The 23821-nt window shown below is 39.3% G+C and overlaps 1 protein-coding gene across 8 annotated transcripts in view; it reads left to right on the top strand.

The window, feature by feature from the left end:
- Positions 1–23821, top strand: part of LOC125461710 (arginyl-tRNA--protein transferase 1) — a 248655-nt gene that overhangs the window by 171753 nt on the left and 53081 nt on the right. For 7 of the 8 annotated variants that reach the window (XM_048550765.2, XM_048550766.2, XM_048550771.2 and 4 more), the window contains one exon: positions 18249–18369. In XM_048550765.2, coding sequence (XP_048406722.1) covers positions 18249–18369 — 121 coding nt within the window. Of the gene's footprint in view, positions 1–3716; positions 8293–18248; positions 18370–23821 lie in introns of those variants that run through there. The other variant, XM_048550769.2, reaches the window with a different exon arrangement.

Here is a 23821-nt window from a genome sequence, read left to right as displayed (position 1 = left end):
TGCCATGAGGGGTCATAGTTTTAAGGTGTTCGGAAGAAGGTATAGAGGAGACGTCAGAGGGAGGTTCTTCACCCAGAGAGTTGTGAGCGCATGGAATAGTTTGCCATTGGTAGTCGTGGAAGCGGAGTCATTAGTGACATTTAAGCGACTGCTGGACATGCACATGGACAACAATGAATTGAGGGGGAGTGTAGGTTAGGTTATTTTATTTTTGGATTAGGATTATTCCACGCCACAACATCGTGGGCCGAAGGGCCTGTACTGTGCTGTACTTTTCTGTTCTATGTTCTATCGTTTCCCCAGAGTTGGTGGGTTAAGAACTTAAGGGGCATATTTTTAAGGTGAGAGGAGAAAGATTTAAAGGAGACCAGAGGGGCAACTTCTTCACACAGGGTGGTTCATGTGTGGAATTAGCTGCCAGAGGAAGTGATAGATGCAGGTACAGTTACAACGTTTAAAAAACATTTCGATGAGTGCTATTCGATAAGTACATGAATAGGAAAGGTTTAGAAGGATATGGACCAAACATGGTCAAGCTGAACTAGTTTAGTTTGGAAACTTAATTTGCGTAGACTAGTTGCACCAAAGGGTCTGTTTCCATGTTGTTTGGCTCTGACTGTAAAACAGATATCCTCCTCAGCTAGGCCACCTGGTCAGACTTCCAGTCCAGCATGCCCACATTGAAAATGGGGAGAGTCATTTTTAAAGGTGCAAATGGTAAAGTCAGGATTTCTTCTACAAACAAATGTAAGGAGTGTAATGTGCAGTGCTAATGAAGTATCTGTTAACTTATGAACAATGCTGAAATATTGTTAGCTAACCAGAAGAAAATGAGCATTCCCTATGTTCAAACTGCTGTATTTGTTGGATAAAGTAAAAGCTTTGAGCACTTTCTTTTTATATATTTTGCAGAGTGTCTAGAATCCTCAGAGTATTAGAATGGATGCAAAACTGTCAAAATAGCAGTCTGCTTCTCTACTTTCTGTGTAAAAGTAGCTGCCTATTTCTCTACGTTTTCTGCTTCACAAAACTTTTAGTCAAACCTGTGTGCTGCCTGACCATGAATGTCACCAAGTATTTTGTTCCCTGAATTGGTATAATGGTGACTTTTATACCTTATAGTCTGTTGCCTGTTATTCTTTAAATTTCAAGGTAAACAAATAGTAAAATCTAATGTATTTCAGCTCCTATAAACCTGTCACTGCTTTTCATCACTTGGCTGAGTTGCAGGCTTTAAAACATAACTGAGAATGCAAGTAGACTAAATAATTGTGTTATTTATAATTCCTTGTGGGCTGGATTTGATTTTCTACTCTCAACTTTTGTCAGTTATATCACTTTCTAACTTCTTTTCTGAAAAAGTGGTGTGAATTATGCTCAATATGTAGACACAAGTGTTAATATGTGAAGAAATGCTTAATCTTGCTTTTAGTTTGACTTAAAAGCCTGTCGGTTAGCTGTAGAATACTTTACATCAAGCCTTTTCATAACATTTAATATGCATCTGTTGATCTAAAATGTTGCTCAGACTAAAATGTTACAAGCATAAAATGTTACATTTTGGTTGAATATTCATATTATTCCAATTAATAGTTTTGTTTTCTTTCAATTTTTAAAAGAATACTATTACACTAATGTGGCATAGTGAGATTTCAGGATTTCTTGAATTTATTTATCAAAGAATGACATTTCTTTTGAGAAAAGAATATAATTAGAGAAGTCAGCAATGTATGTAAATGTAGGGGCAAGGAATGAGAACAAACAGCAAAGGAACTGGTATAGATATGTTTCAGAATTATAAAGGAGAGTAAGATGAGTATTTGTATCAAGAGGCAGAATGACAACAATTAGAAATTAAATAGAAATGAAAAGAATGTTGAGAAATTACCATAGGTGAGAAAAGTGGATTTAAGAACAGGTAGCTCTGTCATTTTTGAGGTAATATTGGGAAAATTGTGGCTGGTGGGCACACATTTGCTTTTGAGAGCTTGTAGTCGAATTAGCTGATTATAATGCCTCAGTTGAGTTCTTTGATTATACAAAAGAATGCAGGCTGCATTATCCAGAGTGATGAAGGTCTCTGATTGTTCAGCTTTGCTATTAGGTGCAGAGTTTGCCAGTTGAGCCATGGAGTACTGGGACACTGCTCATGTATTTATTAAATTGGGATTTGAGGGTGGAATAGAGAAACAGGAATTATTTTTATAATTGTGTAACAAATTGAAATTGTTTTAAATTAATAATAAATTGAGCCTTTATGATTTATATCATATAATGGGTAGGAGAAACTGTTTTGACTGCTGTGTTTCTGAGAAAGTGTTATCTGTTCCATCTGTGGCTGTCTCCTGGATCAGCTTCATGTTTTTTCAAATATCATTTTCTGTACCAATTTAATTTTTGACAATTAACTTGCAACACAATCTCTTTATGGACAAAAATTGCCATGCTGACTAACATAAAAAGGTCAGCAGAAATTAGAATCAAGGAGTGAAAAATAGTGACCACATTGAATCCAAATTTATTTATTACTTATGGTCTTGTTAAAGCATTAGCAATTGTAGACTTGCTTGTTGAGCCAGTGGGTTTGGTTGCAAATGTTTCACCTCCCTGCAAGGTAACGTTGTCACTGTGCCTCCAGTGAAGGTTCGGTGTTCTGTCCCACTTGTTATTTATATGCTTCGGTTCGTTGGGGTGATTGAATAGAACACTGATGCTTCACCAGAGGTGCACTGACAATGTTACCTAGCAGGGAGACGAAATGTTTGCAACCAAATACACCGGCTGAACGAGCAAATCTACAACTTCATCCACAACCCAAGCTACAAATCTTCTCAAACACTCAAGCATTATCAGTGTTTGGTTTCCCACTGGAACTAAAACCGTAGTTGCCAGCTCCACTGGACAAATGTGTGTGTATGTGCACATATGTATACAGAAATATATGTTAAGTGTACTTTCTACTTTATAACTAAAATACCAACACGTCATCAAAAAAGATCAATCAACATTCAAAGCACTTCAAATTGTGCATAAAAGAAATATAGAATGGATGTATTCAGGGACTGAAAATGTTATCTTAACAGTACCGAATGATCCTAAATGGTCGTAAAAAGCAAAATGTTAGAAACAGAGTTAATTTTTCTGAAATGTTAACTCTGCCTCTGTCCTCAGATGTTGTCTGACCTGTTACTCCAGCATTTTCTGTATTCATCCCGAGTTTTTGCTGTGCTATTGTTTTAAATACAAAAACAGTGTCAGTTCCTTGGCTTGACTTGGGATCTTCCTGAGTTAATAAGAGAATAGATGTCATAATCCAGTGTAATTTAGCTACTAATTTGATTTTACTCCGTCAGTTCACCAATTAGATACTGAGGCATGGGGGTTTAGAAGCCTGGTGCCACCTCTGATGATGTCACAGAGCTAAACATCATTGACCATAAATAGTTCAGTATGGGTCGAGTTAGATTAGACCAGAGCACATTTTACAGAAGATTAAACTGTGCTACTAAACCAGACCAGAACTTAAGAGAATCTTAAGAGCACACGGACGTGAGCACACAAAGAAGATTAATTAATCTTTATCTAATGAAACAATAAGTCAGAGCTATTTTGTATGATTACTGTGTTTAACAGAATTTAGTATTAATGTATAATAAAGTGTTACTCTGAATTCAAAGCCTGTAGACATTTCTTGTACTTGTTTTCCCTTTGGCCAGTCTGTATCCAGCTGTGGCATCAAATCACGTGATACAAGAAGGTGCCTAGAAAATCATGACAGTAAGTGAAGGTCAAGAATAGACCTAAGAGCATCTGGAAGATGGAAGAATTCAAAAAAAGACATTTTTTTTAGGAAATTATCTTGACAACTTTTAAGAACAACTAGCAGTTGAAAAGCCACAGCTGATCAGCTGCTGTGAAGGAAAGAAACCTGAATCGAAAACTCAACCAGAGAAACCACCAGAAAAAATCTCAAAAAGCCTTTTACAATCAGAAATCAATGACTTAATACACATAACAAAAATATTATTGTAAAGCTACATTTACTAATGCCTGTAAAAGGTGTGAAGTTCAAGCCAGAGAATAATTGGAGTTGGGAGTGCAGATGGAATGGAAAAAAGTCGAACATTTATGGATCCATCATGAATTCCGTTGTCATTTTATAATGACAACAGCTGTTATAAACTTGTCACATAATTATGCTGTCCAGTCAATGATAATTCTACATTGACTTCCCTGGAGAATGGAGTGGGGGAAGAGAAGTGTGTAAATATAGTTTTCGTAAACAGTTCTCATTATAAATGTGGACTTGGGAATTTTTATTGAAAAAGTTTGTGCAAACAAAAGATTAAGATGGATATGTGATAAAATACTTCATTCCTATTTTCCTCTATTCCTCCATACTGGAGGAACAACTAGATTATTTGCATGTACAATGTGGAAAATGAGATTATATTGTGATTTTATTTCCTCTGCTTATAAGTAACTATATTTAAATAATGAGCCTCTAATGTTATTGATGAGAGACTGCCCTGATTTGAACACCTTAAAAGGGTTCAGCTGAGTGTTGCAATAGCAATATCTTGTTTTTGTTTTAATATTATTATTAACTGTTTCATTAGCCCTTTGTTCGTTTGGAGCAATACTTTTGCTGAATTCTTAAAAAAAAATTATTAATTGGAGAAAGCATTTCAAATTGTCTGCAATGTTCAAGGATTCAAAACCATCATGTGTGAAACACTGAGTGTCAGTAGTTCTGTGTGTCGCAAAATGATGCCAACTATTGATCTAATCATATGGGAAATGAATTCTCAAACTTTTAAGCATCAGTTGCTGAAAGCCTGACTATCTGTAACCACAGTTCAATTTCATCATCCACAACTAGGCAGAGTCTCTGCATATTTAAGGCTGAGATTCTTGATCAGTTGGCAAATGAAGGATTGAAGGGAAAGGTCAAGAAAGTGGACTTGAGGAATGTCAGATCAGCCAAGATCCTATTGAATGGTGGAGCGGGCTTCAGGGACCGAATGGCCTACTCCTGTTCCTAGTTCTTATGGTCTAACTGGATTATTCCCCTTCCATCCTGAATGCTACTACTCTGTCTATTCTTTACTCAGATTTTGTGGTAAAAAGAGTGGCTACTTGTGTTTCTGCAGTACCTTTAACATGGTAGAATGTCTCAAGACGTTTTACGGGAGTGTTATTCAAACCGTAAAGCTATTAAGTGATGGCATTATGAACATTCAGCCCAACATGTCTATTCTAGAAATATTACACCAAGCAATAGAGATTTAAATAATTTAACTATCATCAGTGGATGATCTTGAGATTTTATGGAGGGCTTCATTAATGGCAAAGTAATTTCAGTGGAGACCTTGATGCCGATCCAGTAATCCACAAGAATTTCATAGATTTCAAAAGTCTCGTACACGCATGATTAGATATTCCTGAGGGAGGGTATTGAGAGAGATGATGATAGCTAATTTGCTAGCAGTGTCGACAGGATCAACACTGAGTGAACAGGGCAGAGGTTAGCAAGATGAGCTCCCAGAGGTTGTGCTGGTCAGGAGGAAAATACAAGGGGGAATTAAAGTTTCAGTTCCTAAGGAGGCAGTTTTGAGAGCCTTGATGTCCCCTTTGGAGGATCATATCAGGTGCACATCGGGAAACTGCTATGTATGTCAAGTCTGAGTTGGGAATAGTAAGGTTAAGGAATACTTTATGATTGGGATAGAACCATTATTCTTTGTCATCCTTGCTAATCTGCCAAAATGGGCCTCATCTCTACTTCCTTAGATCCAGTGGATGCAGACTTGAAACTGTGGTCTACATCTCTTCACCTGTTATTAAGACATTTCTTAAACTGTACATCTTCGGACTTAATATCTCCTTATGTGGCTCAGTGTCATTATTTTACAATGCTTCGCTAATGTGTTTTATTTTTAAGTTGCTGTATTAATTATTAATATAGGGATTTGGGAGGCGGGGAAATGAAAGGAATCAAAATGACAAGCGAGAAAAGCTCAGAAGGAGTAAAGAGAAAAATTTGAAAAAGGGGGAGAAAAAATGAATTAGAATGTGAAAGGACCCAGGGAAACCACCAGTTTCACAGTGTCAGTTGTGCTGCAATTAGTGGGATACGTATTTTGCTTGTCTGTAAGAAATGAATGGGAGCCCATAAAGTTGGGGTTTAAATCTTCAGGTAGTATTGTTGAACTGCTGCCCAAGTTCAGAGACAGGCATGATAAATAAATGAAGTGCAGAAGCTGCATAAAAGCATATCTTAGATGCGTTCATAATAGATTTCCATAGGATTGAAGATCCAGAATTGGGCAGAATAGTTTACTAGTCAGAAAGTGAATGGAAATGTTGACAATTGTCGAAAGATCCAGAAGCAGCAGAAAAAAGAATGTAGACTAAGGATAGTGAATCTTGGGCCAGGAACCAGATTCTAACAGAAGCTGAAGTCCAATTGGCTAATCAGAGGCTTAGCAGGAAATCGTGGTGGAGAAAAGAGCTGTAAGTCATTCAAAGTCACTTTAAAATTTAAGAAGCAGATCAGAGATGCATTGCAAGTGAGCCTTATGCTATAGCCCAAACTAGGTGTGTAGTCTTGATTTCCAGATAAATCCAGAAATTTCAAAACCACGTTTGAAAATAGATCTGCAAAGAAAGCACAGAGCAGCTAGGATCTGGAAGTGAGCAGTGATGGATTATGCTAGCAGTTAACTTGTGACTCAGGCTAAAATGTTCATTAGAACTGGATGAAATTTAACAGTTCGAAGTGAGGAGGCTGGGCAGGAAATACAATGGAGGACAATGGAAAGCCAAAGATATAGATGTGTAGTCAGGAACTCCCCAGGGATTAACTGCTGAGCAGTCTTTTTGGAACTATCCTGTCAATGCTCATGATTACTAAAGATTAAATTGAACACAAATGCAGAAGCCACAGAACAGGAAAATGAGAAAACATGCTATTTGGGTTATCTTGCTCCTTCAGGCTTTCAAGGTAAAAAGCCTGCAGCAGATCTATGGATGAGTAAGTCATGAATGTCTTCCACTTATTATTTAGACCTTTCAATTTATTCCTCCTTACTGTCCTCCCAGACAGCATCTTTGTCTTCACCTTCAAGTATTTTCTCTGTCTGTTTAAATATCCCTGGAATTCTGCAGTCTGGTCGTCACTGATATGTCTGTTCCATCCTACTCCACCTTTTTGAAAAAGATGTCTGTTAGCTATCTTGTTTACTTTAAAAAAAGGTTTTCTCGCAAATGATGCTATCAAGTGGATAGCATTTGAAACATATGCACAAATGTTTAAAAGTTTAAATTGTCACAAATATGTATTAAAATAATACAAGTAACCATAATTGGAAGAATAATTATTCTTATTGTGGAAATTAAGAGAAGCTATTTAGAAGTAAAATAGATGTTCTCCTGTGGTACTGGGCAGACGTAAAGGAGAAGAGGATAGTTGATTAGGTAACAGAGATAGGCTTGAGGAGCAAGAAGGACTTTTTAAAAATTGTAGGCAAAAATGGTGTCTTGTGAGCATCTATATTATCCATATACAATGAAATTAGTATGGCCCAATCAGCAATACAAGTCCATTTTAGTATTGGACAAATTACACATTATAACAGGCTCGAGTAGGCGCTTTAATTTTAGGAATAATATATTGAAATCATTTCATTTATCTGTGAGCAGCATCATAGGATCAATTTTATACCAGGAATTGATTCATCAGAGGTATTTTTGCATGCCAAAGAAATTTACCTTAGAGACTGTACAAATCTGAATAAATCATCATAAACAAGTACCAACCCTGAACTAATAACAACTTAAACTTAGTGAACACTGTTCTAAATGTACTGTTAGGAATTCAAATTGGATTGACTTCATTCTCATGATTTGATCATGGTTAACTTTAAAAGAAAATATTTTCATTCTCAGAAGTGAGCCCAGATTGGATTTAGCGATCTATACTGTTTACCCTCTTGTCATTGTGTCCAGTTCCTGACTCCCAACAGTGTTAGTCAAAATAGACAGGTTTGGGTTACTTGCCATAGGAGGCAAAGCATTCAACCAGAATATAATTGAGTCAATCTATATTAGTGTAATGAAATCAGTGAGGGGGGCCTCAAAGTCCTTGAGTACATTTATTAAAAAGAATCTGCTGGTGTCCTTTTTCACAGAAAAGACAGAATTTTAATAAATTGAGGCACTGCCTTGCTTCCAGCTGAATTTAGCTGGAGTTCAATGAAATTCTTCTGCTTTATATTGTGATGTGTTCAAGCCAATGGAAACCATATTGAAAATTTTGTGTTTATAAGTTTAATAAAATATATTTTTTTCTCTCAAATCACTGAAGTAGAATCTATCTGGTGACGAGGGTGTGACACAATATAGCCCAGTTATAGTAATTCAGCTTTTGCAACACTTATTCATATTTTTGTTTTTGTAATGGACCAGTTTTCCAATAGGTTTCTATTTTGTTTTAATCAAATAGTTGCCATTCCTTATTATTAATTCTCTTTTATTAAGGCTGACTGGAAAACCACCGTTCATATAAAGGCATTTCTCTGGATTTTCACTGTTGATTATCTGGAGAAGAAACATGTTAGGACTAGAATTTAAAGATACTTTTTGCGCATTTTGGCTTTCCTCAGATCTGGGTGGCTGCTGGCTGTTTGGGAGGAAATGTTCTAGAAATGAATTGTGTTTAATGATCATCATGAGCAAACTTGCAGTGTTTGTCAGAGAAATTGATTGATTGAATTTAAGAAAAGAATTGAAAATAATCATAACTGTACTAAAATCATTTTGAATTGTTGTCAGATATTTATCCAACATCTGTTCTTGAATGATCCACAGTTTCCTCTAAATGAGCAATGATAAAATTAAAACTATTGCCTTCGGCTCCCAATAAAATGACAACCATTGACCCCAGTCACTGATTCCATTCTCTGCCCCAACCACTGTTTTGGGCACAACCAAACTGCTTGTTTTGAACTGAGTTCCCAACTCATGCCTTCTTTATTATTACGAAAGTGTACTTCTATCACTCTAACTCCCCCACCTCCTACACTAGCTGATCTGATGTTGAAATTTATATTTATGCCTTTGTCATCTCCAATCTTGATTATTTCAATGCTCTTCTGTTGAGTTTCAGATCAACTGTAAGTTGGTTTTGTTTAAATTGATGTATATGCTCATTGTTCTGCCCAAAGAGGTGAATGCATTTGCAGCTCCCGAAAAAGTGAGATGCTTTAGTCAAAATGCCAAGAAGCCTCCATCACAAACAATGACTGACTTAATTCTGTTAACTCAGTTTTATCATGAAGTAGCCAGTTTTAAGGTGTAGCTGAGGAAGATTGAATCATGTTGGAATAAAACATATGTAACAAATTAAAAGTGAAAGAAAATTGCTCTCTCATGCTAGATGTATTTTTAACAGCAGTTGAGGAATAACCAATATTAAAGGGCCACCTTTGTACTGAGCCCTGCTCTGTTTTCAGAGGATTACACTAATTCCTGTAGGGGAGTTTAAGCATGAATACAGTTATTCAACCTGAAAACTGAACACTATAGTTCTGTTGTAACTGTTTTAGGCAGAGTGCCACTGTCTTCGAACTATAAACTTTTAGGCGCCAAGGAGATAAAGTGGCCTTTTCTCCCCCTCTCAAAATGCAAATAACCTACATTGCAGATCCATAGAAAAGAATTTCAAGATCAAAGCAGACCTTAAAAGAAGTTAGATAAAACTATTATATTGAGCTTGATGAGTCAAATATTGCATTGCTTTCTGTTAAAATAGAAACTGGACGCAAGACGTAAAATGTCTTCTAACTGAAAACAGGTTTAGTCATTTGTAGTGAAATATAATGCTTTCAAATTTAATTGTAAATCAATATATAGTGAATAATTTGATTGTGTCTTGTTTGGAACAGACACTTTGTTAGTTCATTCAGGATTCAAATTCTGAACTTATTGGCTGCCAAATTTACCTGTTGAGTTCTTAATTATAGACAGAACAATAAATACTAGACCAGTAATATGATCAGGTGGCACGAAGCAATATATCTGACCTTCCCCAAGGAAATTGCAGCTTTAAAGATATTTCTACATATCCACTACTTTTGTAATGAATTTTTGATCACTATCTGATATGATTGCTGATGTTTAAATATGAAATATATAATTGATTCCGTACAATGGCAAGATGATCAAAGTTTACAAAATTTTCATTCTCAAATGATTGTGAACGAATAACATTTACAATATGTTATTAATTCAGTTGAATGCAAATAATTCATTTTAAGTTCAGCTCATTTAAATTTTAATACTTACTTTTAAAGCCTTGTACCCCTGTTTGGTTGGTGGCACAGCTGTAGTTGGCTTATTTTTGGCAAACTTATGCATTCACTTGATGCTTTCGTGAATGCCACTTCGTGAAACCCCTAAATAAATCGCTAGCACTGCGCTTAGTACAGATGTCTCACACTTTTTTCAATAGCCTTCTGTTTCTGGCCCTTTTATCTTACGAGTATTAAACCACTCAGTTTCTTTTCTCCTGCCGTTACTATTGTTGAGTGTGTTAAACTGCATTTTTCCCTGCTTGACATGAATAAACCTATAAAGCCCATTGAAGGTTATGTATATTTGTATTCCAGTGCTTGCCATTTTCTATACCACAAATAATGTCAACATTTGGGAATTCCTAATTATGCACTAATTTCCATCCAAGAGAACAGAGACCTCTATTATGATGGATAATTGGGATTCTTATTATGATTTTAAAACTATACGATGTGTAGCAATAGTTCGAGTTTTGGGAATGGATCTCGAAAGCTGCAAAGTACAGAATTGAAATTTTTCTCTTGAAGGTATTTATTTGGAAACCTGGTCCCATTTGCCTGATCAGTATAGGTGCATGCTGGTGGTGTTATGAGCTTCATGGTTTAGCTGTTTTGATTACTGTGACTGTCAATTTACATTATATAAGCTGCCAGAATAATAAAGCTGTAATGCAAACCACTGTTTATTCAGTTTCATTGGTACTGTTGTACAGCCCTCCGGACTCCATATTGAGTTCAATAATTTTAGGGCCTAAACTCTCCCATGTCCCAGCCCCACACCCACACACCAGGCCTTGTTACCACATAGCCTGCCACTGTTCCACAGACAGCTGCCCTCGCCGCATCCTGAGATCCATGCCCAGTGCCATGTGGCGTCACATGCGCACTCTCAACCTTTCCCTCCAACAGCATCACAACACACTGGCTCAGGGCTGCACCACTCCGCAGTTCCACTTCATCCTCCGGCTAATTCACCGTGCTAACAAGAAACTTTTTCTTTTCCTTTCAGACATCAAGGCCCACAAGATGCGCCAACTCAAAAATACCCATTGCCCTCGAGAACCTACCTCTCCTCCCCTTCCCTCTGACTCTATCCCCTCCCCCAACTCCCCCACCTCCTTTTCGTGTATTCACCATCCCTCCTAACCTTCCACCCTCCGATGCTGAACGCTCTGTACTCAGCAAAAGCCTGAACTTTATCCCACTGCGTCCCCACCTTAATGAATTTCAGGCGCGACATGATGCCGAACTGTTCTTCTCCGTTTTCGCCTCCATGCTCAGTTTTTTGGACAAGAGCCCTCTCTCCATCCCACAGACCCCTTCTGCGCAACTCCAACACTCTCCCTCCACCTGGACACCTCCCTCCAGCCTTTTACCTGAACTTGATCTTTTCATTGAGAACTGTCGACATGACATCAGTTGCCTCAATTTCACTCCGTGCACTCAGATCTAACCCTAACTTTGCAGTCAAGCCAGCTGATAAGGGTGGTGCTGTTGTTGTCTGGTGCAGTGACCTCTAACTTGCACAGGCTGAGCACCAGCTCTCAGATACCTCCTCCTGGACCATGACCCCACCGTGGCACATCAGGCCATCGTATCCACTATGGTTACGGATCTCATTTCATCCGGTGATCTTCCCCCCCCATCTACTTCCAAGCTAATAGTCTCCCCACCCCACACAGCTCGTTTCTACCTCCTGCCAAAAATCCACAAACAGGACTGTCCAGGTAAACCCATTGTTTCAGCCTGCTCGTGCCCCACAGAACTCATCTCTTCCTACCTTGACTCAGTCTTCTCCCCCCGGGTCCAATTCCTACCCACGTACATCCATGATTCATCTGACACCTCACGCCGATTTCAAAGCTTCCAGTATACTGGCTCCAGCCACATCCTCTTTACCATGGATGTGCAATCCCTTCACACATTCATTCTCCACCAGGAGGGTCTTGGGACTCTGGCTTCCTCCTGGAACAAAGACCTGAATCATCCCCACCCACCACCATCCTCCTCTGCTTGGCCGAGCTTATCCACACCCTCAACAACTTCTGGTTCAACTCCTCTCATTTTCTTCAGGTAAGATGGGTTGCCATGGTTACCCGCACGGGCCCTAGTTATGCCTGTCTGTTCATGGGTCACGTGGAACATTCCTTGTTCCAGTCCTATTCCAGCCTCCACCCACCACTCTTTCTCTGATTCAGCAATGATATCATCGGTGCTGCTTCCCTCTCTTGCCCAGAATTGGAAAACTTCATCAGTTTCACCTCCAATTTCCACCCTGCCCTCACTTTCACCTGATCTATCTCTGGCTCCTCCCTTCCCTTCCTCGACATTTCTGTTTCCATTTCTGGGGATAGACTGGCCACAAATATCCATTACAAACCCACTGACTTCCAAGCTACCTGGACTATACATCCTCACATCCCACTTCCTGTAAAGACTCCATCCTGTTCTCTCAGTTTTTCCATCTCTGTCGCATATGTTCAGATGAGGCCAACTTCGACAAGGGAGCCTCCGAAACGTCCACATTCTTCCTCAACCGAGGATTCAACCAGGCCCGACCCATCTCCCGCACTTCTGCCCTCTCCCCTTCTCTTCCCTCCCACAACAGCAACAGGGTTCCCCTTATCCTCACCTACCATCCCACCAGCATCCTTATCCAGAAGATCATCAGACACCATTTCTGCCACCTCCAGCAAGATGCCGCCACCAGACACACATTTCCCTTCCCTCCTTTGTCTGCCTTCTGCCCTCCGGGACATCCTGGTCCGCACTTCCTTCACCTCCATCACCTCCCCACAGCCAAACGCAAGCTGGAAGAACAACACCTCATTTTCTGCTTGGAGACCCTACAGCACTCCGGACTCAATATTGAGTTGAATAATTTTAAGCCCTAAACTCTCCCATATACCAGCCCCACACCCCACACACTAGGCCTCATTACCACTTGTTAGTCACTAACAGTCCCCATTAACAACTATTCACCCTCCCAGCCTGATTGTTAGCAACTCCTTTGTCTGTCCAGCTGTCTTTCTCTCTCTCTGGGCTCTATCTTATTGTTTACTCCCTACCCCACCCACCTCGCTATTTTCTGCATATAAACTGACGTTTTCCCAGCCACCGTCAGTTCTGAGGAAGGGTCACCGGACCCGAAATGTTAACTCTGTTTTCTCCTCCACAGATGCTGCCAGAGCTGAGCTTTTCCAGCAACTTTGTTTTTGTTCCTGATTTACAGCATCCACAGTTCTTTTGATTTTCGTTGGCACTGTTGTTTGTTCAAATTCATTTTGTTACAATTTAGAGTCTAAAGCTTTATTATTCTGGCAGCGCATATGATCCAATTCCCCAAGAATCATCAGTATTACCTGATTATTTAGAGTACAGCACCTACCTTCAAGTATTCACAGGCAGATGGTTGAAATTCTTGTGAAAGCCTGTTTGCAGGCAGCAAAAGAGGGTTACAGTTAGATGCCTCAGATCTGGCAACCTCCATGTAGGATTTTGTTTCCAGTTGTGTAAAACAGGTAAAGTGCTTAAGATATATTTTTCAACCAAGAATTATAAAGGACAGATTTATAGACAATAGGTGCTGGAGTAGGCCATTCGGCCCTTCGAGCCAGCACCACCATACATTATGAACATGGCTGATCATCCACAATCAGTATCCTGTTCCTGCCTTATCCCCATAACCCTTGATTCCACTATCTTTAAGAGCTCTATCTATCACTTTCTTGAAATTACCCAGAGAGTTGGCCGCCACTGCCTTCTGGGACAGAGCATTCCATACATCCACCACTCTCTGGGTGAACAAGTTTTTCCTCAACTCTGTTCTAAATGGCCTACCCCTTATTTTTAAACTGTGTCCTCTGGTCCAGGACTCGCCCATCAGCGGAAACATGCTTCCTGCCTCCACAGTGTCCAATCCCTTAATAATCTTACACGCCTCAATCAGATCCCCTCTCATCCTTCTAAACTCAAGAGTGTACAAGCCCAGTCGCTCCAATCTTTCAACATATGATAGTCTCGCCATTCTGGGAATTGACCTTGTGAACCTACGCTGCACTCCCTCAATAGCAAGAATGTCCTTCCTCAAATTTGGAGACCAAAACTGCACACAGTACTGCAGGTGCGGTCTCACCAGGGCCCTGTACAGCTGCAGAAGGACCTCTTTGCTCCTATACTCAATTCCTCTTGTGATGAAGGCCAGCATGCTATTAGCTTTCTTCACTACCTGCTGTACCTGCATGCTTGCTTTCATTGACTGATGTACAAGAACACCTAGATCTCGTTGTGTTTCCCCTTTACCTAACTTGACTCCATTGAGATAGTAATCTGCCTTTCTGTTCTTGCCACCAAAGTGTATAACCACACATTTATCCACATTAAACTGCATCTGCCAAGCATCCATCCACTCACCTAGCCTGTCCAAGTCATCCTGTATTCTAATAACTGCCACCCAACTTTGTGTCATCAGCAAATTTGCTAATATTACTTTTAATGCCTTCACCTATATCATTAATATATATCGTAAACAGCTGCAGTCCCAGCACCGAACTTTGTGGTACCCCACTGGTCACTGCCTGCCATTCTGAAAGGGACCCATTTATCACTACTCTTTGCTTCCTGTCAGCCAGCCAATTTTCAATCCAACTCAGTATTTTGCCCCCAATACCATGTGCCCTAATTTTGTTCACCAATCTCCTATGCGGGATTTTATCAAAGGCTTTCTGAAAGTCCAGGTACGCTACATCCACTTGTTCTCCCTTATCCATCTTCATAGATACATCCTCCAAAAATTCCAGAAGATTAGTCAAGCACGATTTCCCCTTCGTAAATCCATGCTGACTCTGACCTATTTTGTTACTGCTATCCAAATGAGTTGTAATTTCATCTTTTATAATTGACTCCAGCATCTTTCCCACCACTGACGTCAGGCTAACCGGTCTGTAATTTCCTGTTTTCTCTCTCCCTCCTTTCTTGAAAAGTGGGACAACATTTGCCACCCTCCAATCCACAGGAACTGATCCTGAATCTATTGAACCTTGGAAAATAATTACCAACGCGTCCACAATTTCTGGAGCCACCTCCTTAAGTACCCTGGGATGCAGACCATCAGGTCCTGGGGACTTATCAGCCTTCAGACCTAACAGTCCATCCAACACCATTTCCTGCCTAATATAAATACCCTTCAGTTCGTCCATTACCCTCGGTCCTTCAGCCACTAGTGCATCTGCGAGATTGCTCATGTCTTCCCTAGTGAAGACAGATCCAAAGTACCTATTCAACTCATCTGCCATTTCCTTGTTCCCCATAATAATAAATTCACCCGTTTCTGACTTCAAGAGCCCAATTTTAGTCGTAACCATTTTTTTTCTTTTCACATACCGAAAAAAGCTTTTACTATCGTCCTTTATATTTTTGGCCAGTTTTCCTTCATAGCTCATTTTTTCACTGTGTATTGCCTTTTTAGTTATCCGCTGTTGCTCTTTCAAAGCTTCCCAATCCTCTGGCTTCCCACTCATCTTTGCTATGTTATACTTCTCTTTTATTTTCATACAGTCCTTAACTTCCCTCGTCAGCCACGGCTGCCCCCGTCTCCCCTTAAGATCTTTCTTCCTCTTTGGAATGAACTGATCCTGCACCTTCTGCATTATATCCAGAAATACCTGCCATTGTTGTTCCACTGCCATCCCTGCGAGGGTACTGTACCACTGAACTTTGGCCAGTTCCTCCCTCATAGCTCCATAGTTCCCTTTATTCAACTGCAATACTGACACTTGCGATTCTCCCTTCTCCCTCTCAAACTGCAGATTAAAACTCATCATATTATAGTCACTCCCTCCTAATGGCTCCTTTACTTTGAGGTCCCTGATCAAATCCGGTTCATTGCATAACACCAGATCCAGAATTGCCTCCTCCCTGGTAGGCTCCAGTACAAGCTGTTCTAAGAATCCATCTCGGAGGCACTCTACAAACTCCCTCTCTTAGGGTCCAGTACCATCCTGATTCTCACAGTCTACCCGCATATTGAAATCTCCCATAACAACTGTAGTGATACCTTTGTGTCAGGCCAATTTCAACTCTTGATTCAACCTGCACCCTACATCCTGACTACTGTTTGGGGGGCCTGTAGATAACTCCCATTAGGGTCTTTCTACCCTTAGAATTTCTCAGCTCTATCCATACTGACTCTACATCTCCTGGCTCTGTCCCCCCTTGCAAGGGACCGAATATCATTCCTCACCAGCAGGGCTACCTCACCCCCTCTGCCCACCAGTCTGTCCTTTCGATAGCACATATAGCCTTGAATATTCATTTCCCAGGCCCTGTCCACTTGAAGCCACGTCTCAGTCATCCCCACAACATCATACTTGCCAACTTCCAACTGAGCCTCAAGCTCATCCACCTTATTTCTTATGCTTCATGCATTCATATATAATATTTTTAATTTGTTTCTCCCCTCACCCTTCCTATCAATCCCTATTTCACTTGGCCATAACTGTACGATCCCTTCTTGAGTTTTCTGCTCTGTTGATTCTGTTGTCCTTCATAACCTCTCTTATTCTCACTTTCCCTTTAACTTCATTCTTAAATTTCCAGTTTGGCCCCTCCCCCCCCATTACTTAGTTTAAACACACCTGTGTTGCCGTAGCAAACCTACCTGCTAGAAAGCTGGCCCCCCGATTATTAAGATGCAACCATCCCTCCTGTACAATTTATTCTTACCCCAAAACATACCCCCGTGATCCAAGAATTTAAATCCTTGCTTCCGACTCCAATCCCTCAGCCACACGTTTAGGTCCATTATCTCTCTGTTCCTGCCCTCTCCAGCCTGAACTGGAAGCAAACCAGAGATAACCACCCTGGAAGTCCTGCTTTTCAGCCTTCTTCCGAGTTCTCTGAAGTCCCTCTGTAGAATGCTCCTCCTTTTCTTCCCAAAACCAGTCAGGAAACATTTTGAAGCTGCCTCAGTTATTTTGGTGGAAGTATGTCAGAAACTTGGTTAATGCATTTAGTTAGTGTTCATATAGCATTACCATGAAGTGCTGCTGGAGGAGTAGGAGTGCCGAGGAATGTCCCAGGCATAGAGTTAGACTGAAAACTTGATGAGGAAGGAAAGTCAGATGATGGTAGCTCAAAGATATCCCCAGGTTTTGAACATACCTGGTTTTCAGATAGCTAGATTTGAAACAGAGTCTGTAGCTAAAACAGAAAAGATTGCTATTGTAGGTAGCAACTTTCTAACAACTTACATAATGAAAACAGTTTTTATCTTTTAATCTTTGTTTCTGTTTGATATTTATTTTTCCCCTACTCTTTCCTCCTAATTCGATTGTCCCTGAGATCAACCATGTGCTCATTCCTAGCAGAAATGGCAGGCAGAGAACTGGCTTCTAATCATTTATTCCTGCAGATATTCATGTGTATGCTGTAAGGCTCAGGAGAGAACTTGGTGAGACTTTGTTCAGATTTTCCTGGCTTCCTTGCAAAAGTAGCTGACCACATAAAGCTACACTTGTTTTGGGAATCTGAAATGTCATGAACCTTGTGTATGTAAATTATTTGCAGCTTTAAGTTTAAAAAAATATATTTTCCTTGACTTAAAGTATCATGTTCAATAGCACTGCACGAATAAATATGCTACTGTTTAAAGAAGCTTTACCTTCATCTTTTTGTGTAGTGAATAAGTTATTACAATCTATATCTTTTATGTGTTTTAGTGCTTTTTTTGTCAGTTATTTGTGATACTTCACTCTATTTTGTTTTTCGCAATCACTCAATTTTCATGTAATTTTTCTTCCAGTATGCATCTTTTTATACAATAGGATAATTCGATTTTTCTTCTTAATACTGTGTAACTTAAGGTGTGTGTTGTTTTTCGCTTTTGTTTCTCAGGGTCGGTATCATCCATCTGATTTGCTGTGTCCAGAAACATATGTCTGGGTACCTATTGAAAAGTGCTGGACAAAGCTGGACCAGTCTAAATATAGTCGTCTCAATGAGGACATAAATGCAGGTAGGTTACAGCCGAGCGGCCTTCGGGAAATCAAGTTCCTATGGAAAACTGTTTTCAGATTAACTCTTCGTAATTTCACCATTCTCATACCAAATAAATGAAATAGCGTGACATTAAAATGACTTATGAAGGAGTTTAAGCCTGTGTTCTGTTCGTCTGCATATAAATATTTTTCTAAATAATTTTACAAATTTAATAATTTTGTAAATAAATTTATTTACAACCACCTTGCCTGTGATTGCAATTAAGTCTTGCTGTTGAATAGAAGTTTCTCTTTCATCCATTCATCCACAATCCATCTAGTTTTAAGTCAAGCAGTTCGATTGGAAAATAACAGTTCATGCATTTTATCGAATGACATATAGTGTCGTTTAACCTGAGGTGGACAGGGCAGACCAGGTGTGTTGCCATAAGCTTACACATGTTGGATTTTCTGGACAGTACAACATAGTTTCTATGTGCTGGAATAGATCACCTGGTCCTGGGAGCCAACTGCACCATTCAGTATGATCGTGGCTGATTCTCCGTCTCGGTGCCAAACACACCAACAGTAAGTGTTTGCAAGCTAAACCTATTGGCTAGAGTCTGAGAAACAGACATTCCAGCACAGTGAATCATCAGGATGGGGTGAGGTACCAGGACACTGAACAGGATTTTCCCTGCCTCACCCCACCTCCCCCACTCCAAAAAAAACCATGTTGGACAAGTAGGCAGGGCGAATAGTATTGCACCATGTTGAGACAGCTCCCTAAATTCCGTTACTATGAAATTTTCTCGTGAAGTAAACAGAAGGATAAATGAGCTCAGAGAAAGTAAGAACTGCCAAAGCTGGAGTCAGAGGTAACACTGCCTGGAGCTGGAGGAACACAGCATCTCAGGCAGTAGCAGAGGAGCAGGAAAGCTGATGTTTCAGGTCAGGACCTTTCAGAGGTGAGCCTTCAGAAATGGACATTTTGGAAGTCATTGGAGATAGTGGCCTCATGGCCAGAGAGGCAAATAGAGGCATGGTTGGTCCTCCTTGAACCACAGTGGGCCATCTAGCAGGGTTGCTCACATTATCCTTCTGGTTTCACTTTTTAAAATTTTTCTTTTCTGAGGTGGCCTCAAAATGGAGATGCCCTACTTGGATCCACATTGCCCACTTCTTCCATTAGGCCCGTCACACCTTTAGAGCTGTTGGCCCCTAGCTTTATTTGGATTGCTGATCCAAGTAGGGCACCTCTGATGTTAGCCTGAATACTAGCAGCCTCCCCCACCAAGTTCTTGAAAAAAGCAAAATGCAAACATGACTTTCAATGAGTCTCTGTAACTCGGTTTTCCAAATTTCAGCATTTCCTTCCACACGCCTTGTTTTAAAAGAATACCTTTTCCCATGTCAGTCCACAATCAAAAACATATAAACATTAAAAGATATGGTCTTTTCAGTGGACCTCAAACAGAACAAGCAAAACTAATAGAATATTTCAAAATCATTTATACTTTAAACCTAAAAAGCTGAATGGAACACTCCCAGTTCCATGTTTCTTCTACCCAGTGCTCCCCTGTACTATACAGGATCTTGAAAGCTTGTTCATCTTTTTTGGAACCAAACCAAGTTATGTCAGAGTTCTCAGGAATTCAGTTTGACTCTCTCTAACGTTCCACTTGTCTTCCAAGTTTTGAGATTTCTTGAGGTCTTGTACTAGCATCTGTTCCATTGGAAGGGCTCCACTTAAACTGGACTGGGATTAGTGTTCTGGTGAATTGTATAACTAGAAATGTCAATAGGGTTTTAAATTAAAAGATGGGGGGTGATGGCAAATGTCAAAATCTAAGCAAAAAATCAGGGCAGAAAACATTGTCATGATTTAAGTAAAGAAAAGTGGAGTAGGGCCAGAAGAGACTGTGTTTAAAAATAACAGTTAATCAGCAAATATGGTCCATGCAAAGTAGATTGACAAAAAAGGGCCCCTTATGTAAATGCTCAAAGCATTTGTGCTACAACTAAGTACTGGCATAAATAGAAATAGATGGCTTTGATCTAATGCTGTTACAGAGACATGGTTACAGACTAAACAAGAGTGGAATAAAATGTCCATTGTGCACTTCAGACAGGAAGAATGGAAAAGGAGGAGCAGTAGCTCTGATTGTAAAAGATAACATAACGGATAATCATAAGGAGGGATCTTTGCTCAGAAAGTTAGGAAGGTGAGTCCACAAGTGTGGAGATTAGTAATGGCAAGTGTCATAAAACACTATAGCAGGCTGAGAAGCTCCCCCAATTGTAATTACTTCATTGGACAAGAACATTATGCAAAAGATTATTGGAAATTGTAACAAAGCCAACGTAATAATTTTTGAGGATTTGATCCTTCATATAGACTGAACAAATTAAATTGGCAAAGATAGCTTGGAGGTTGTGTTTGCACGTAGGTTGCTTTCATGATGTTTTCTAGAACAGTCTGTATAACTAACTTGAACAGTGCTATTTTAGTTCTATATTATGTAAAAAGGCAAAATTAATTGCTGATTTTGTAGTAAAACTCTGAAGAGAAGGCTAACATCATACAATTGATTTACAAATTAGATGTACAAGGAATGCACTTGAGTCCAAAACAAGAATCTCAAACATAATTCATTACGTAGGAATGACTGAGGTTTGTTGGTTGAAGGGATATTATGAAATAAACAGAGTGAAACATTCAATCAGATAATTGATAAGTTTAGCAAAAATACATTCTATTAAAAAACAACTCGGTGAAAAATATCCTTTCAGTGTTTTGAAGGAAGTTAAGGGTAGTATTAGATTGAAATAGAATTCTTATAATGTTGAAAAGAGGCGCACTGAGCTTAAAGTTCAGGAGAATTTGAAGAAACCAGCAAAGGACACAAAAATGTTGTTAAAAAGGTGGGGAATAGGGATGGGGTGGATGGTGCGGCGGTGGTGGTGGGGACGGTGTAGAAGTTAAATAGCTAGGAAAATAATAACTTTTTGTCAAAGCTTTTACAGGTTCTTTAGAGACAGAAGCATAAGAAGTTACCAAGAACTGTTAGGAAATGGCAGCATTGATTTAAGTATTTCACATCTCTTTATAATGTTTTTACAGTAGGAAAAAGATTTGAATACCATTAATTAAAGGTAACTTAAGGGCAATGAGAATGAGGAGATTATGGTATTTATTTTCAGCAGATAAATCTTCTAAAGAAAATTAAGGTATGAAAAGATTTCCGATGATATTCATTTGAGAAAACTGAAATGAATATCTGCAGCAGTAGTGGTTTGATAGTGTGTTTCTCCAAAATGCCATTGGCTTTAGAATGATCCCAGCAGATTGGAAAGAAACAAACGTGATAGTGCTGTTCAAGAAAAGGGAAAAGGAGAAAATACGTAACTACAATTGAATTATCCTGGTTGTTGGAGAAATGCTGTCATCTATTATTAAGGAAGGTGTAAACGTACATTTAGAAAATCGTGGTATGATCAGAGAGTCAACACTGGTTTGTGGCAGGACCAAAATTTTCATTAGTTTCAGTTGAAAGATGTTTGATAACGAGTCACATGAAATAACTGAGACGAAGGTAAGGATTTTCAGAATAGGGGGTGTTGACATGAACATTGGATCAGTTACAAATATGAAGCTGAGAGCAGGGGTAAATGACATTTTGAAGTGAGAAGGCTCTACCTAGTGGAATGCTGCATAGATCAATACTGGGAACTCAGCTACTCATCATCTCTATTAATGAATTACACGATGACACCAAGAGAGATATTCCAGGATTGCTCAGGGTACAAAGTTAGATGGCAGTGTAAGTAGGAAAGAGGAAACAAAGTAGCTGCAGTGGTACATAAATAGTTTAATTGTGTAGACAGAGATCTGACCCTTGGAGTATAATGTGTGGAAGTACAAGGCTGTTCACTTTGACAGTATAAATTGTAAAGCACAGTATTTTTTAAGAGGCATGTTTCTTTTAAATGTTTATGTTCAGAGTGACTTGTGTGAATTCAAGAAATACGGAGTTAACATGCAGGTATCGCTAAAGGTTAAGAATGCAATTTTTTTTTCTTTCTTTCGATATGAGCATCACTAACATGGCAAGCATTTGATACTGTTCTCCTAATTGTTCTTGAGAAGGTGATAGTGAGTTGCATTCCTGAACTGTTACATTCCTTGCAGTGTAAGTACACTTAGAGTGCTATTAGGGAGGGAGTTCCATGCTTCTTAAAGGGCTGCCAGGATGTTCACCTTGGCAAGAAAAATAAAAAAGCTCAATGTTACTTAAATGGAAAATGACTGCAGAATTCCAAGATGCAGAGGAATCTAGCTGTTCTAATGCATGAATCATAACAAGTTAATATGCAGGTTTTCAAGCAATTAAGGTTAATGAAAAGCAATCCTTTATTACGTGTGGAATCGAACCATAAAGGTAGGATGTTATGCTTCAGTTAGACAAGGCAGTGGTAAGACCATATCACAAATACTGTGTGCAGATTTGGTCTCTTTATTTAAGAGAGGATGTAAGTACTTTGGACGTGTTTCAGCAGAGAGTTAACACCTGAAAATGAGCAGATTATTTTACAAGGAAAAGTTGGGCAGCCTGAGCTTGTTTCCACTGGCGATAAGAAGAGTAAATTATGATTGACATTTTTTGAATCCTGAACAGTCTTGGCCAAGTGAATGTGGAAACAGTGTTTCCTGTTGTGGGTAGGTCCATAACCGCTGAGACACTTTTAAAATTAGGTCTCGCGTTTAGGACTGAGATGATATTTTTCTTTTATCTTGGAATTTTCTGGGACTTTGGAATTTGCTGCTTCAGAGGGCAATGGATTCAGGGTCACTGAATTTTCTAAGGCGGAAGTAGATAGATTATTGTTACACAGTAGAATCAAAGGTTATTCAGGATGGATGGGGGTAAAGGAGGAGATGGATACGGGCAATTTAAAACACAGGCAGATCAAACATGATTTTGAATTGTAGATAAGAGGAGCAGAATGGTCTACTTCTTTCCCTAAGTCATATGTTTATGTAGGTGCTGATGGTAGGAATTAAATGTAACCTTGTTGGATATTTACTCATATTGATCACAACGATATCTTGCCTTTCTCATTTGGTTTGAGGATCAAGTAGTAATGGATACTCACGCAAAATCTAGCTGCCTGTTTCTACTTTTTGTGATATCAATATTCCGTACACAAGCCAGACTTTTTCAAGTGTGTTTCAATGTATCTGTCTTTTGTTTGCTTATTTATAGAATCACAGAGTTATACAGCACAGAAACAGATTTTGAAGGAAGGAGTTTTTTTTGGTTTCTTTACCATATGGATCGCATATCCAACTGAAGTTAAAATTGAATCCACTTTTTGGGTGCCTTGGCAATCATGCCAAAGTTATGGGTAGGATAAATGAAAGCTTTACAAAGAAAATTGAGATTAGGGACTAAAGAAACAAACTGGAAAGGCTGAAGTTCTTTTGCT

This window comes from Stegostoma tigrinum, chromosome 20, assembly GCF_030684315.1.
Source record: "Stegostoma tigrinum isolate sSteTig4 chromosome 20, sSteTig4.hap1, whole genome shotgun sequence".
In the NCBI taxonomy this organism is placed as follows: domain Eukaryota; kingdom Metazoa; phylum Chordata; class Chondrichthyes; order Orectolobiformes; family Stegostomatidae; genus Stegostoma; species Stegostoma tigrinum.
The sequence above is the reverse complement of the archived record's forward strand: the minus strand, read 5'-3'. Positions and strand labels throughout refer to the sequence as shown.